The following is a 13,034-nucleotide window of genomic DNA, read 5'->3' on the forward strand; positions in this document are numbered from 1 at the left end:
ATATATTTTTCATTCAGGAGACCCACCTTCGCAACAGAGAGATTTCACGACTTAAAAGAGCCTGGATCAGCCATATTTTTCATTCAAAATTCAACGAAAGGGCCAGGGGCACAGCCATCCTAATTCGTAAAAATATTTCATTCGAACTTAACCAAACTGTAGCAGACCCTGCCGGCCGTTATATCATTGTGTCTGGAAAACTGCAAGGCATCCCAGTCATACTCGCTAGCGTTTATGGACCTAACTGGGATGACAATTCTTATGTGACTAAATTGTTTACATCATTTCCAAACATTGGAAATCATTTGATTATCATGGGCGGGGACTTTAACCTGGTGCAGGACCCTGTACTGGACCGATCATCTAACAAACTGGCTCCCTTATCTAATTCAGCTAAAACATTGGATACTTTTGCTAAACAGTTAGGCCTTACAGACCCGTGGAGACACGCCTCCCCTACAATTAAGCAATTCTCCTATTTCTCTCATGTACATCACACTTACACTCGGATAGACTTCTTTCTTCTCGACAATAGACTACTTTCCAAAATTAAAACATGTAATTACCATAGTATTGTAATCTCTGATCATGCTCCCACCTCAGTCGACATCAATATGGACACTCAACCTAGACCCCTTAAACAATGGCGATTCAACTCAGCCTCACTAGCAGAAGACAATTATAGGAATTTCCTCCACGATCAAATTGAGTGTTTTTTCGAACTGAACGATTCACCAGAAATTGGAAGAGGTATATTATGGGAGGCATCTAAAGCTTATATTAGAGGTCAACTTATATCTTTTATTTCAAATTTAAATAAGACAGAAACCATTCAAATCAATGGGCTGCTCCGTATGATTAAGGATCTTGACGATAAGTACGCTTTAAACAGGGACTCGACACTATATAAAGAACGCCTTCGCCTACAAACTGACTTTGACCTTATGTCTGTCAATACAGCAAAATTACAACTACTCAAATCCAGACAACGATTTTTCGAATCTGGGGAAAAAGCTGGCAAGCTCTTAGCCCACCGGGTTAGGGAGGAAGCATCGTCGAGGCTAATTACATTTATTCGCTCTAACACAGGAGAACTACATACTGATCCAGCTAAGATAAATGAAACATTTGCCGCATTTTATACAACATTATATACGTCAGACTGCCCCCCTTCTTCACATGAACTATTTAATGATATAACATTCCCCCAGATCGAACATGGAGCTGTGAGGGGCTTGGGTCAGCCCATTAGTGTCCTCGAGATCACAGAAGCCATCAAATCCTTACAAAGTAATAAATCGCCCGGTCCAGATGGTTTTAGTGCAGAATATTATAAAACTTTCTCCAGTGTTCTTGCTCCGGCTCTAAGAGACATGTATAATGAAGCATTCCTGAACCATCGCCTCCCAGAATCCTTATCGAGGGCCACCATTTCTCTCATACTAAAAAAAGAGAAAGACCCCCAGCTTTGCAGCAGCTATAGACCAATTTCGCTCTTAAATGTAGATTTAAAAATTCTGTCCAAGGTTCTTGCTCTCCGGCTCCAAAGGGTGATGCCTTCCATCATATCGTTGGATCAAACAGGTTTTATGTTAGGCCGGCAATCCTCACACAACACTCGGCGCCTCCTAAACATTATTCATTCGCCAAACCCCTCAATCCCGGAAGTGGTGGTGTCCCTCGACGCGGAGAAAGCCTTTGATAGGGTCGAATGGGAATATCTATTTGATGTTATGGGTCGGTTTGGTTTTAATGAAGATTTTATTCTTTGGGTTAAACTTTTATACTCGTCCCCTGTAGCTTCGGTACGCACAAATAATACACTGTCCTCCCCAGTTTTTCTTAAAAGAGGTACCAGACAAGGTTGCCCGCTGTCTCCATTACTGTTTGCTATTGCGATAGAACCCCTTGCACTTTGGCTGCGCGCGGAGAGGGGCTTTAAAGGTATCACTCGGTCGGACACGTTGCACAAAGTGTCGCTTTATGCGGATGACTTGCTCCTATACATCTCAGATCCTGCTAGCTCACTCCCAGTAATCTTTAACATTTTGGAGCGGTTTGGCACACACTCTGGCTACAAACTTAATTACCAAAAAAGTGAACTATTTCCGATCAATTCCCTAGCTAAACAGTTACCGCGATCTTTAGCTGCATTCAAATGGGCACAGGACGGGATCCATTACTTGGGAATTTTTATTACTCCGGCTATGTCTGACATGCTCCGGGGAAATTTTCTACCCCTAGTTGAAAAAATGGAGAAGGACTTTGCCCGCTGGTCTGTTTTACCATCATCTCTCGCTGGCCGGATCAATCTTATCAAGATGATCACTCTGCCTAAATTCCTTTACCTTTTCCAACATATCCCCATATTCATTACTAAATCTTTTTTTGATAAATTAGACAAATCAATATCCAAATTTTTATGGGGGGCCGGATCGGCCCGAATCCGCAAGTCGGTCCTACAATCTCCCAAATCTGAGGGAGGGCTTGCACTCCCTAATTTTAGACAGTACTATTGGGCGGCTAATGTACAGAAACTCCTATACTGGATGGATGGAAGCTCTCAGACCCTCCCGGCCTGGGTATCCCTTGAAACGGCAATTCCACACTTTAGGGGTAAGGGTATGAAGAATTCACTGACTTTAAAATTGTACTGTTTCGACTTGCACCTTTTTTCTGTATATGTGAAAAAGTCAATAAAAAAAAGTTGGATTAAAATAACATGTAACGATTATCTATTTTGGGAGCTGAGTGATAAACAGACAAAGCTAATAGCAGCAGCACCAATCAAGAAAAAAAACTAGAAACATAATAAAACAATCACTTACTGTACAATGTCTGCTCCCTGGGGTGCCGACTGATGGGATGTTTATATCTTCCGGTTTAGATGAAGAATTAATCATTAAAAAAAAAAAGGTGGACAGAAACTAATAATAATAATCTAGGATTAACTTTCACCAACTCAGAGGCGATGCAGTAGCTCAACATCTCAGTGTTCTTCTTTTTCATGCATTCTAAGTCGTAAAAAAACACTTGCAAAAGTCAGCTAACAATGGAGGTAATAGAAATAGTTCTTTTCTGCCCATAGTTTTTTTTCTTTAAAGAGATCCAAAAACCTTGATTAACCTTTTATATACACGCCAAGTATATACATAGTGTAGTATCTGTCACATTCAAAATAACATGTAACGATTACCTATTTTGGGAGCCGAGTGATAAACAGACGAAGCTAATAGCAGCAGCACCGATCAAGAAAAAAAACTAGAAACATAATAAAACCAATCACTTACTGTACAATGTATGCTCCCTGGGGTGCCGACTGATGGGATGTTTATATCTTCCCGTTTGGATGAAGAATTAATCATAAAAAAAAGGTGGACAGAAACTAATAATAATAATCTAGGATTAACTCTCACCAACTCAGAGGCGATGCAGCAGCTCAACATCTCAGTGTTCTTCTTTTTTATGCATTCTAAGTCGTAAAAAAAACACTTGCAAAAGTCAGCTAACAATGGAGGTAATAGAAATAGTTCTTTTCTGCCCATAGTTTTTTTTTTAAAAGATCCAAAAACCTTGATTAACCTTTTATATACACGCCAAGTATATACATAGTGTAGTATCCGTCACATTCAAAATAACATGTAACGATTACCTATTTTGGGAGCTGAGTGATAAACAGACAAAGCTAAGAGCACCAATCAAGAAAAAAAACTAGAAACCTAATAAAACAATCACTTACTGTACAATGTCTGCTACCTGGGGTGCCGACTGATGGAATGTTTATATCTTCCGGTTTAGATGAAGAATTAATCATTAAAAAAAAAAAAGGTGGACAGAAACTAATAATAATAATCTAGGATTAACTCTCACCAACTTAGAGGCAATGCAGCAGCTCAACATCTCTGTGTTCTTCTTTTTTATGCATTCTAAGCCGTAAAAAAAACACTTGCAAAAGTCAGCTAACAATGGAGGTAATAGAAATAGTTATTTTCTGCCCATAGTTTTTTTTCTTTAAAGAGATCCAAAAACCTTGATTAACCTTTTATATACACGCCAAGTATATACATAGTGTAGTATCCGTCACATTCAAAATAACATGTAACGATTACGTATTTTGGGAGCTGAGTGATAAACAGACGAAGCTAATAGCAGCAGCACCGATCAAGAAAAAAAACTAGAAACATAATAAAAAAATCACTTACTGTACAATGTCTGCTCCCTGGGATGCCGACTGATGGGATGTTTATATCTTACCGTTTAGATGAAGAATTAATCATAAAAAAAAAAAGGTGGACGGAAACTTACACTAATAATTATCTAGGATTAACTCTCACCAACTCAGAGGTGATGCAGCAGCTCAACGTCTCAGCGTTTTCCTTTTTTTATGCATTCTAAGTCGTAAAATATGGCAAGTGCGAGGTGGCTAACTGCAGATAAAAGGTAATACACTAAAACCCTCTAAAAAATAAAATTAAAAAAACCCCTCAATACTCCATTTACGTTTCTTGACCAGAGGTAAAACTTGTGTGCAGTTCCCTTTTAAAAGAACCTTGCAGCACTAAATGAGGCACAGTTGCATAATGCCTTTGGAAAGACGATGATGCTCAGTGCACCAAATATTACAGTCAATCAATTCGCGTCTTACCGCTATTTGTCGCTTTTCCGCTTCGCCGCGCTTATGGTGAATATCTGTAGGCGCTTGCGTTAGGGTGATATCAAAAAAGTGTCGGCGAGCTGTCCGTTGGAGCGAGGGGGAAGGATACGCGTGAGGTACTCCAGGATGGTGACGTCCCAGATGTAGTCATAGAAGGAGTCCATGGCGTCGTGGCTGCGTTGAAGTCACACACACACACACACGCACACACAAGCACACACACGCACGCACACACACATGTTAATAAAGGGAAGGGTTTATCTGGCGTTGTTTGGGCGGACGCACCTGTTCTGCTCCTGGAGCGCCTTGAACGCCGTCATGTAGTCGACTTCTCTCAGGAACTGGCAAAGAACGGCGACCTATCAGGAAACAGAACACCGGGGTTAACAGGGAACAGCACTTTTTAAAATGTATTTTCCCGATCATTCACAATGTAATTTTTTTATGCATTCTAATTTGTATTAGCAGTCAGTATGTCTATTTTGCCCTCTTAAAAACATCCCAAAACCATCAACCATTCACTTGTCCTGACCTGAATAATAATTCAATATTAGCGATTTTGTTATTATTAGCGCTTATGCCGAGGAACTACTTTTAGCGGCGCCGGGATAACAGAGAGCTCGCTATCGTATGCTGCTGTATTACCATACTGAGCCTCTGAGTTGGTGAAAGTTAATCCTCGTTTATAAATCATGCCTCTCACCTGGTTAGTAGAAGGTTGTCTACATAAACTGAGAAATTGGTCAACTTTGACATCCAACTTAGACCCGCAGATGGTGAGAAAAACACGAAAAGACACTCGTTTCTGCCCACCTTTATGATTAATTCTTCATCTAAACGGAAAGATAGAAACATCCCAACAGTCGGCATCCAAGGGAGCCGACATTGTACAGTAAGTGATTGTTTTATCATGTTAGTAGTTTTTATTTATGATTAATTCTTCATCGAAACGGAAAGATAGAAACAACCCATCAGTCGGCATCCCAGAGAGCAGACATTGTACGGTAACTGATTGAGTGATCATGTTAGTAGTTTTTATTTATGATTAATTCTTCATCTAAACGGAAAGATATAAACATCCCATCAGTCGGCATCCCAGTGAGCAGACATTGTACAGTAGGTGATTGTTTTATCCAGTTAGTGGTTTTTATTTATGATTAGTTCATCTAAACGGAATGATACAAACATCCCATCAGTCAGCATCCCAGGGAGCAGACATTGTACAGTAAGTGATTGTTTTATCATGTTAGTAGTTTTTGTTTATGATTAATTCTTCATCTAAACGGAAAGATAGAAACATCCCATCAGTCGGCATCCCAGGGAAAAGACATTGTACAGTAAGTGATTGTTTTATCATGTTTGTAGTTTTTATTTATTATTAATTCTTCATCTGAACGGAAACATATAAACATCCCATCTTTCGGCATCCCAGGGAGCAGACATTGTACAGTAAGTGATTGTTTTATCATGTACGTAGTTTTTGTTTAATTCTTCATCCAAACGGGAAGATATAAACATCCCATCTTTCGGCATCCCAGGGAGCAGACATTGTACAGTAAGTGATTGTTTAATCATGTACGTAGTTTTTGTTTAATTCTTTATCCAAACGGGAAGATATAAACATCCATCAGTCAGCATCCCAGGAAGCAGACATTGTACAGTAAGTGTTTTATCATGTTTGTAGTTTTTATTTATGATTAATTCTTTATCTAAACGGAAAGATAGAAACATCCCATCAGTCGGCATCCCAGGGAGCAGACATTGTACAGTAGGTGATTGTTTTATCTTGTTCGTGGTTTTTATTTATGATTAATTCTTTATCTAAAGGGGAAGATAGAAACATCTTATCAGTCAGCATCCCAGGGAGCAGACATTGTACAGTAGGTGATTGTTTTATCATGTTCGTGGTTTTTATTTATGATTAATTCTTCATCTAAACGGAAAGATAGAAACATCCCATCAGTCGGCATCCCAGGGAGCAGACATTGTACAGTAGGTGATTGTTTTCTCCAGTTAGTGGTTTTTATTTATGATTAGTTCATCTAAACGGAAAGATATAAACATCCCACCAGTCGGCATCCCAGGGAGCAGACATTGTACAGTAGGTGATTGTTTTATCATGTTCGTGGTTTTTATTTATGATTAATTCTTCATCTAAACGGGAAGATTGAAACATCCTATCAGTCGGCATCCCAGGGAGCAGATATTGTACAGTAGGTGATTGTTTTATCATGTTCGTGGTTTTTATTTATGATTAATTCTTCATCTAAACGGGAAGACAGAAACATCCTATCAGTCGGCATCACAGGGAGCAGACATTGTACAGTAAGTGACTGTTTTATTGTGTTCGTAGTTTTTATTTCTTGATTAGCCCTGCTGATAATTGCTGCATCTGTTTATCACTCAGCTTCTAAAATGTCCTCCTTATATTCAGGCTAAAAAAAATATACATTTAAGGATCCTTACTGGTCCGGAAGTAGTCTTTGTTGTCTCTCATGTTAGGAGGGTTGTTGTTGAAGGAAAAGTGAACGTTGTGGTGCGTCTGTGAAATTAATGCACCACAATCCGCTTAAAAATTAGCAAAATAGGTAAATGTTACATGTTATTTTGAAAGTAACGGATACTACATTACATATATATATGTATATAAAAGGTTAATGAAGGTTTATGGATGTTTTTTTTAACTATATGGGCAGAAAAGAGTGATTGCAATTACTTTCATTGTTAGCTGACTTTTTCCGGTGTTTATTTACAAGTTAGAGTGCATAAAAAAGAACCACCCATGTGTTCTTGTCTCACATACGGGTTGTGAATGGTGGGAAAAAGTCAGATAAAGTGCAGGTCCTCTTTAAGGACCAGAACGGGAGCGACGGCGAGAGCCTCCAACCTGCGTGTGGCAGTTCATCATGGAGCAGCACTTGATCATCCTCTTCAGCACCTGTTCGGGGGTACAGGGCACACACGTCGCACAATGAGGACCACCTAAAGAGCAGAACCGCCGCGTGTCCTCGCAAACCAAACCACCCACCTGGTCCGAGTAGACGTCAGGCGGGACGGCTTTAGTGAAGAAGTCCGAGGCCACGGCGCCGGCCTGAAGGTAAAAGTTGAGTGCCGCAGAGTACTGGTTGGTCGCTGCAGGGAAGAAAAACACATTTTGATTGGCAAAAATCACATTATTATATTTTATAGCTGGTGGGTCACGTTAAATGAAGGGCCAGGCCACTTTAAATTAGTCAGTGAGCCAAAACCAATTCAATTACCTGGTAACATCATATGAAGTGGTTGGTCACATCAAATGATGAGGGCATGCCACTTTAAACGAGGCGGACGGGCCACCTTACAATTAAGTGGCGGGCTAGAGTAAATGAAGCGTTGAGTCACATTATTTGATGTGGCTGGCCAAATCAAATTCAGTGGCTGGTCACGTCAAATCAAGAGGCTGGCCGGATTAAAAGAAGTGGCGGGGCATTTTAAATGAGGCGGGTGGGCCAACCCACCTTACAATAAATGAAGCGGTGGACCACATCAGACTTAGTTACCTGATCACATCAAATGAGGCGGGCAGGCCACATTAAATGAGGGGGGGGGCACCTTACAGTAAATGAAGCGGCGGGCCACATCAGATATAGTTGCCTGATCACATCAAATGATGCAGGCAGGCCAGATTTAAATAGGGGAGTGGGCAACCTTACAGTAAATGAAGCAGCGGGTCATTAAAATGAAGTAGCGGGCCACAATGAAAGAAGCGTCAAGCCACATCATTTGACGTGGCTGGTCACATCAAATCATGTGGCTGGCCAGATTAAAAGAAGTGGTGGGCCCTATTAAATGAGGTGGGCGGGCCGGGCCACCTTACAATAAATAAAGCGGTGGGCCACATCAGACTTAGTTGCCTGATCACATCAAATGATGCGAGCAGGCCACATTAAATGAGGGGGGTGCAGGCCACATTACAGTAAATGAAGCAGTAGGTTATTAAAATGAAGTGGCAGGGCACAATAAAAGAAGCGTCAAGCCACATGATTTGATGTGGCTGGTCACATCAAATCATGTGGCTGGCCAGATTAAAAGAAGTGGTGGGCCCTATTAAACGAGGCGGGCGGGCCACCTTACAATAAATAAAGCGGTGGGCCACATCAGACTTAGTTGCCTGATCACATCAAATGATGCGGGCAGGCCACATGAAATGAGGGGGGTGCAGGCCACATTACAGTAAATGAAGCAGTAGGTTATTAAAATGAAGTGGCAGGGCACAATAAAAGAAGCGTCAAGCCACATGATTTGATGTGGCTGGTCACATCAAATCATGTGGCTGGCCAGATTAAAAGAAGTGGTGGGCCCTATTAAACGAGGCGGGCGGGCCACCTTACAATAAATAAAGCGGTGGGCCACATCAGACTTAGTTGCCTGATCACATCAAATGATGCGGGCAGGCCACATGAAATGAGGGGGGTGCAGGCCACATTACAGTAAATGAAGCAGTGGGTTATTAAAATGAAGTGGCAGGTCACAATAAAAGAAGGGTCGAGCCACATCATTTGATGTGGGTGGTCACATCATTTACCGTGGGTGGTCACATTATTTGATGTGGCTGGCCAAATTAAAAAAAAGTAGTGGGCCAAGTTAAATGAGGCGGGCGGGCCACCTTACAATAAAAGATGCGGTGGGCTACATTAGATTGAGTTGCCTAGTCACGTCAAATGATGCGGGGAGGCCAACTTAAATGAGGGGGGTGGGCAACCTTACAGTAAATGAAGCAGTGGGTCATTAAAATGAAGTGGCAGGTCAAAATAAAAGAAGGGTCGAGCCACATCAAATCAAGGTGCTGGCCATGTTAAAAAAAGTGTTAGGCCAATTTAAATGAGGCAGGCGGGCCACAGTACAATAAAAGAAGCGGTGGGTTACATCAGACTGAGTTGCCTAGTCACATCAAATGATGCGGGCAGGCCACTTTAAATGAGGGGGGTGGGCCACCTTACAGTAAACGAAGCAGCGGGTAATAAAATTAAGTGGCAGGCCAAAATAAAAGAAGGGTCGAGCCACATCATTTGACGTGGGTGGTCACATCATTTGACGTGGGTGGCCACTTCAAATCAAGGGGCTGGCCATGTTAAAAAAAGTGTTGGGCCATTTAAATGAGGCGGGCGGGCCACAGTACAATAAAAGAAGCGGTGGGCTACATCAGATTGAGTAGCCTGGTCACATCAAATGTTGCGGGCAGGCCACATTAAATGAGGGGGGTGGGACACATTATAGTAAACGAAGCAGCGGGTCATTAAAATGAAGTGGCAGGCCACATCATTTGATGTGGATGCTAACATCAAATTAAGTGGCTGTCTACTGTAAACGATGTGGCTGGTCACATCAAATGAAATGGTTGGCCAAATTCAAAGAAGTGGTGGGCCATATTAAAAGGTAACTTCCCTTGTTTTGAGAATTGTGGCTATCATTCGAAATCCTTATGTGAGAAAAGAACACATACAGTACGTTGTTCTCTTTTTAAAGAATTCTAATTCATAATTAGACGATAGCAAGAGTCAACCAATAATGCAAGTTGATGTATTACGCCTATAAATGCCCTAAAAGCCTCCATTAAGATTTTACACACACTGTACATTAGGGCGGAATAGCTCGGTTGGTAGAGTGGCCGTGCCAGCAACTTGAGGGTTCCAGGTTCGATCCCCGGTCCTTGGGCAAGACACTTTACTCACCTGCTCCCAGTGCCATCCACACTGGTTTAAAAATGTAACTTAGGTTTCACTATGTAAAAGCGCTTTGAGTCACTAGCGAAAAACGCTATATACAAATATAACTCACTTCGCTTACTCACAATAACAAAGCTGCTACTGCTAAAATGTTTTCATTGAGCTAACGTTTACTTCCCATGTGCCGAAAAGGCGGAGCAAAAAGTGCAGCTGCGTTGCCGCCATACCAAAGTAGATGTCGGCCTGCGTGATGAGCCACGACTGGTTGTTGGGGTTGAGCGTGAGGGCGTAGGTCACCAGCTCTTTAACCGTCACCGCCACGGCCTCCACGTCGACCGCCTGTATGCTGCACACGTACGCGCCTTTTTAGCGTGGGGTCGGGGAGGAGGAAGGGAGGAGGTCAGAGCCAACTAACTTGGGGAGAGACGACGGCCAGATGGAGAGATGCTCGGCGGTCACTTCGTTGACGATGTCATCCTGAGAGGAGGGCGCAGGGGGGAGTTAGCAACGTGTCACTTGTGCGAAGAGAGCGGCGGGAAGCGGACGACGTACCCTCACGATGGAGTGCAGCCTCACAAAAAGCGAGATGAGGGTCGTCAGCACCAACGGCTCCTGGGACCAAAACACGATAAGAGGCGTCACATGGGTTCGCCCGTCTGCATTCGTGTGGCGTACTCACCCTGATCTTGGTGACAAAGGTAATCAGCTTACTCCTGGATGGACGAGAAGGGGTCAGAGTAATTAGAAGGAGCTCCGACACAAGACCGGCTTGCGGAGCGTGAAGAGCACCTGTGCAGGATCCCCATGGAGGACTCCCGGTGCTTGATCAGGCCCACTCGGCCGTCGTTGCTGCGCTTGTGCTGGATGGAGACGCTGCAGATCTGCACCACCACGTCCCAGAGCTCCTTGGCGGTGCGCCGGCTCTCTTTGGGACCCGGGAGCTCTTTGCACGTGGACGACAGGAGCTGGCCCAGCTGGAGGTTCCAAAATATGGAATGTGATATTCACAGGAAATACTATTTATTACTAGAGATGATAGGATTTACATTATTAAGTATGAACAATAAAACAGTGAATATTAAAGGCCTACTGAAAGCCACTACTAGCGACGAAGCAGTCTGATAGTTTATATATCAATGATGAAATATTAACATTGCAACACATGCCAATACGGCCGGTTTACAATTTTAAATTTCCCGCGGAGTTTCTTGTTGAAAACATCGCGGAATGATGACGCGTGTTTGTGACGTTATTGGTTGGAGGAAACATTTTAGTCCAGCACCACTTACAGCTAAAAGTAGTCTCTTTTCATCGCATAAATACACAGTAATTTGGACATCTGTGTTGCTGAATCTTTTGCGATTTCTTCAAATAATAATGGAGACTATAAATAAGAATGCTGTTGATGGAAAACCAACAGTGCCTTTAGCACCGAAACACAGCCGGTGTTTCTTTGTTTGTTGTGAAGCTTTAACTAAGAGCGGTCAAGTGAACATGTTTCTCTACGTCAACCAGTAAGTTTTTGGATGGGAAAATTGTGATATTAAGTCAGCTCTTACCGGAGACTTCAGTGGATTATGGGACCTCCTGCTGCAGATGTCAAAAAAGCAGATGTGATCTTGGCTTCTCCATGGCTTCTCTTTAAGAGACTCTGGCGTTCACCGCAGCCATCCGACTTTCAGGTATGACTTTTAGAATCTCACTAAAATACTATGAACACACTAAGCAGATAAGGGATTTTCCAGAATTGTCCTAGTAAATGTGTCTAATTACATCTGAAACGCTACCAATGCCGCCGCCCGGAACCGTCGCTTTTTTTATTTATTTTTTTTAGTGCCTCACCCTAACTTTCCTCATCCACAAATCTTTCATCCTTGCTCAAATTAATGGGGAAACCGTTGCTTTCTCGGTCCGAATAGCTCTTGCTGCTGTAGGCTGTAATTATAAACAATGTGAGGATGTGAGGAGCCCAACAACCCGTGACGTCACGCGCACATCGTCTGCTATTTCCGGTACAGGCAAGGCTTTTTTATTAGCGACCAAAAGTTGCGAACTTTATCGTCGATGTTCTCTACTAAATCCTTTCAGCAAAAATATGATAATATCGCGAAATGATCAAGTATGACACATAGAATGGACCTGCTATCCCCGTTTAATTAAAAAAATCTCATTTCAGTAGGCCTTTAACAAGATATGAACATCGCTCCTCTTTTACTTCTCAGACCAGCTCTTCGATAGTTGTGTATCTTTTACAATCAAGCAAAACTAGAGATGCCCGATAATATCGGCCTGCCGATATTATCAATCAATCAATAAATCAATGTTTATTTATATAGCCCTAAATCACAAGTGTCTCAAAGGGCTGCACAAACCACAACGACATCCTCGGTAGGGCCCACAAAAGGGCAAGGAAATACTCACCCCAGTGGGACGTAGGTGACAGTGACAATGAGAAACCTTGGACAGGACTGCACATGTGGGCAACTCCCCCCAGGGGACCGAATGCAATGGATGTCGAGCGGATCCAACATGATATTGTGAAAGTCCAATCCATAGTGGAGCCAACAAAACCGTAAGAGTCCAGTCCAAAGTGGGTCCAATATAGTAGCGAGAGTCCCATCCAAAGTGGAGCCAGCAGGAAACCATCCCAAGCGGAGGCGGATCAGCAGCGCAGG

The 13,034-nt window shown here is 42.5% G+C and overlaps 1 protein-coding gene across 1 annotated transcript in view; it reads right to left on the minus strand.

Moving 5' to 3' along the window:
• Positions 1–13,034, minus strand: part of ints8 (integrator complex subunit 8) — a 37,128-nt gene that overhangs the window by 3,876 nt on the left and 20,218 nt on the right. Inside the window, 10 exon segments of the mRNA XM_061897188.1 lie at positions 4,646–4,689; positions 4,764–4,828; positions 4,940–5,013; positions 7,542–7,592; positions 7,683–7,786; positions 10,587–10,705; positions 10,775–10,836; positions 10,912–10,971; positions 11,039–11,072; positions 11,149–11,333. Of these exon segments, the coding sequence (XP_061753172.1) occupies positions 4,646–4,689; positions 4,764–4,828; positions 4,940–5,013; positions 7,542–7,592; positions 7,683–7,786; positions 10,587–10,705; positions 10,775–10,836; positions 10,912–10,971; positions 11,039–11,072; positions 11,149–11,333 (798 nt within the window).

This window comes from Nerophis ophidion, linkage group LG04, assembly GCF_033978795.1.
Source record: "Nerophis ophidion isolate RoL-2023_Sa linkage group LG04, RoL_Noph_v1.0, whole genome shotgun sequence".
Taxonomy (NCBI): domain Eukaryota; kingdom Metazoa; phylum Chordata; class Actinopteri; order Syngnathiformes; family Syngnathidae; genus Nerophis; species Nerophis ophidion.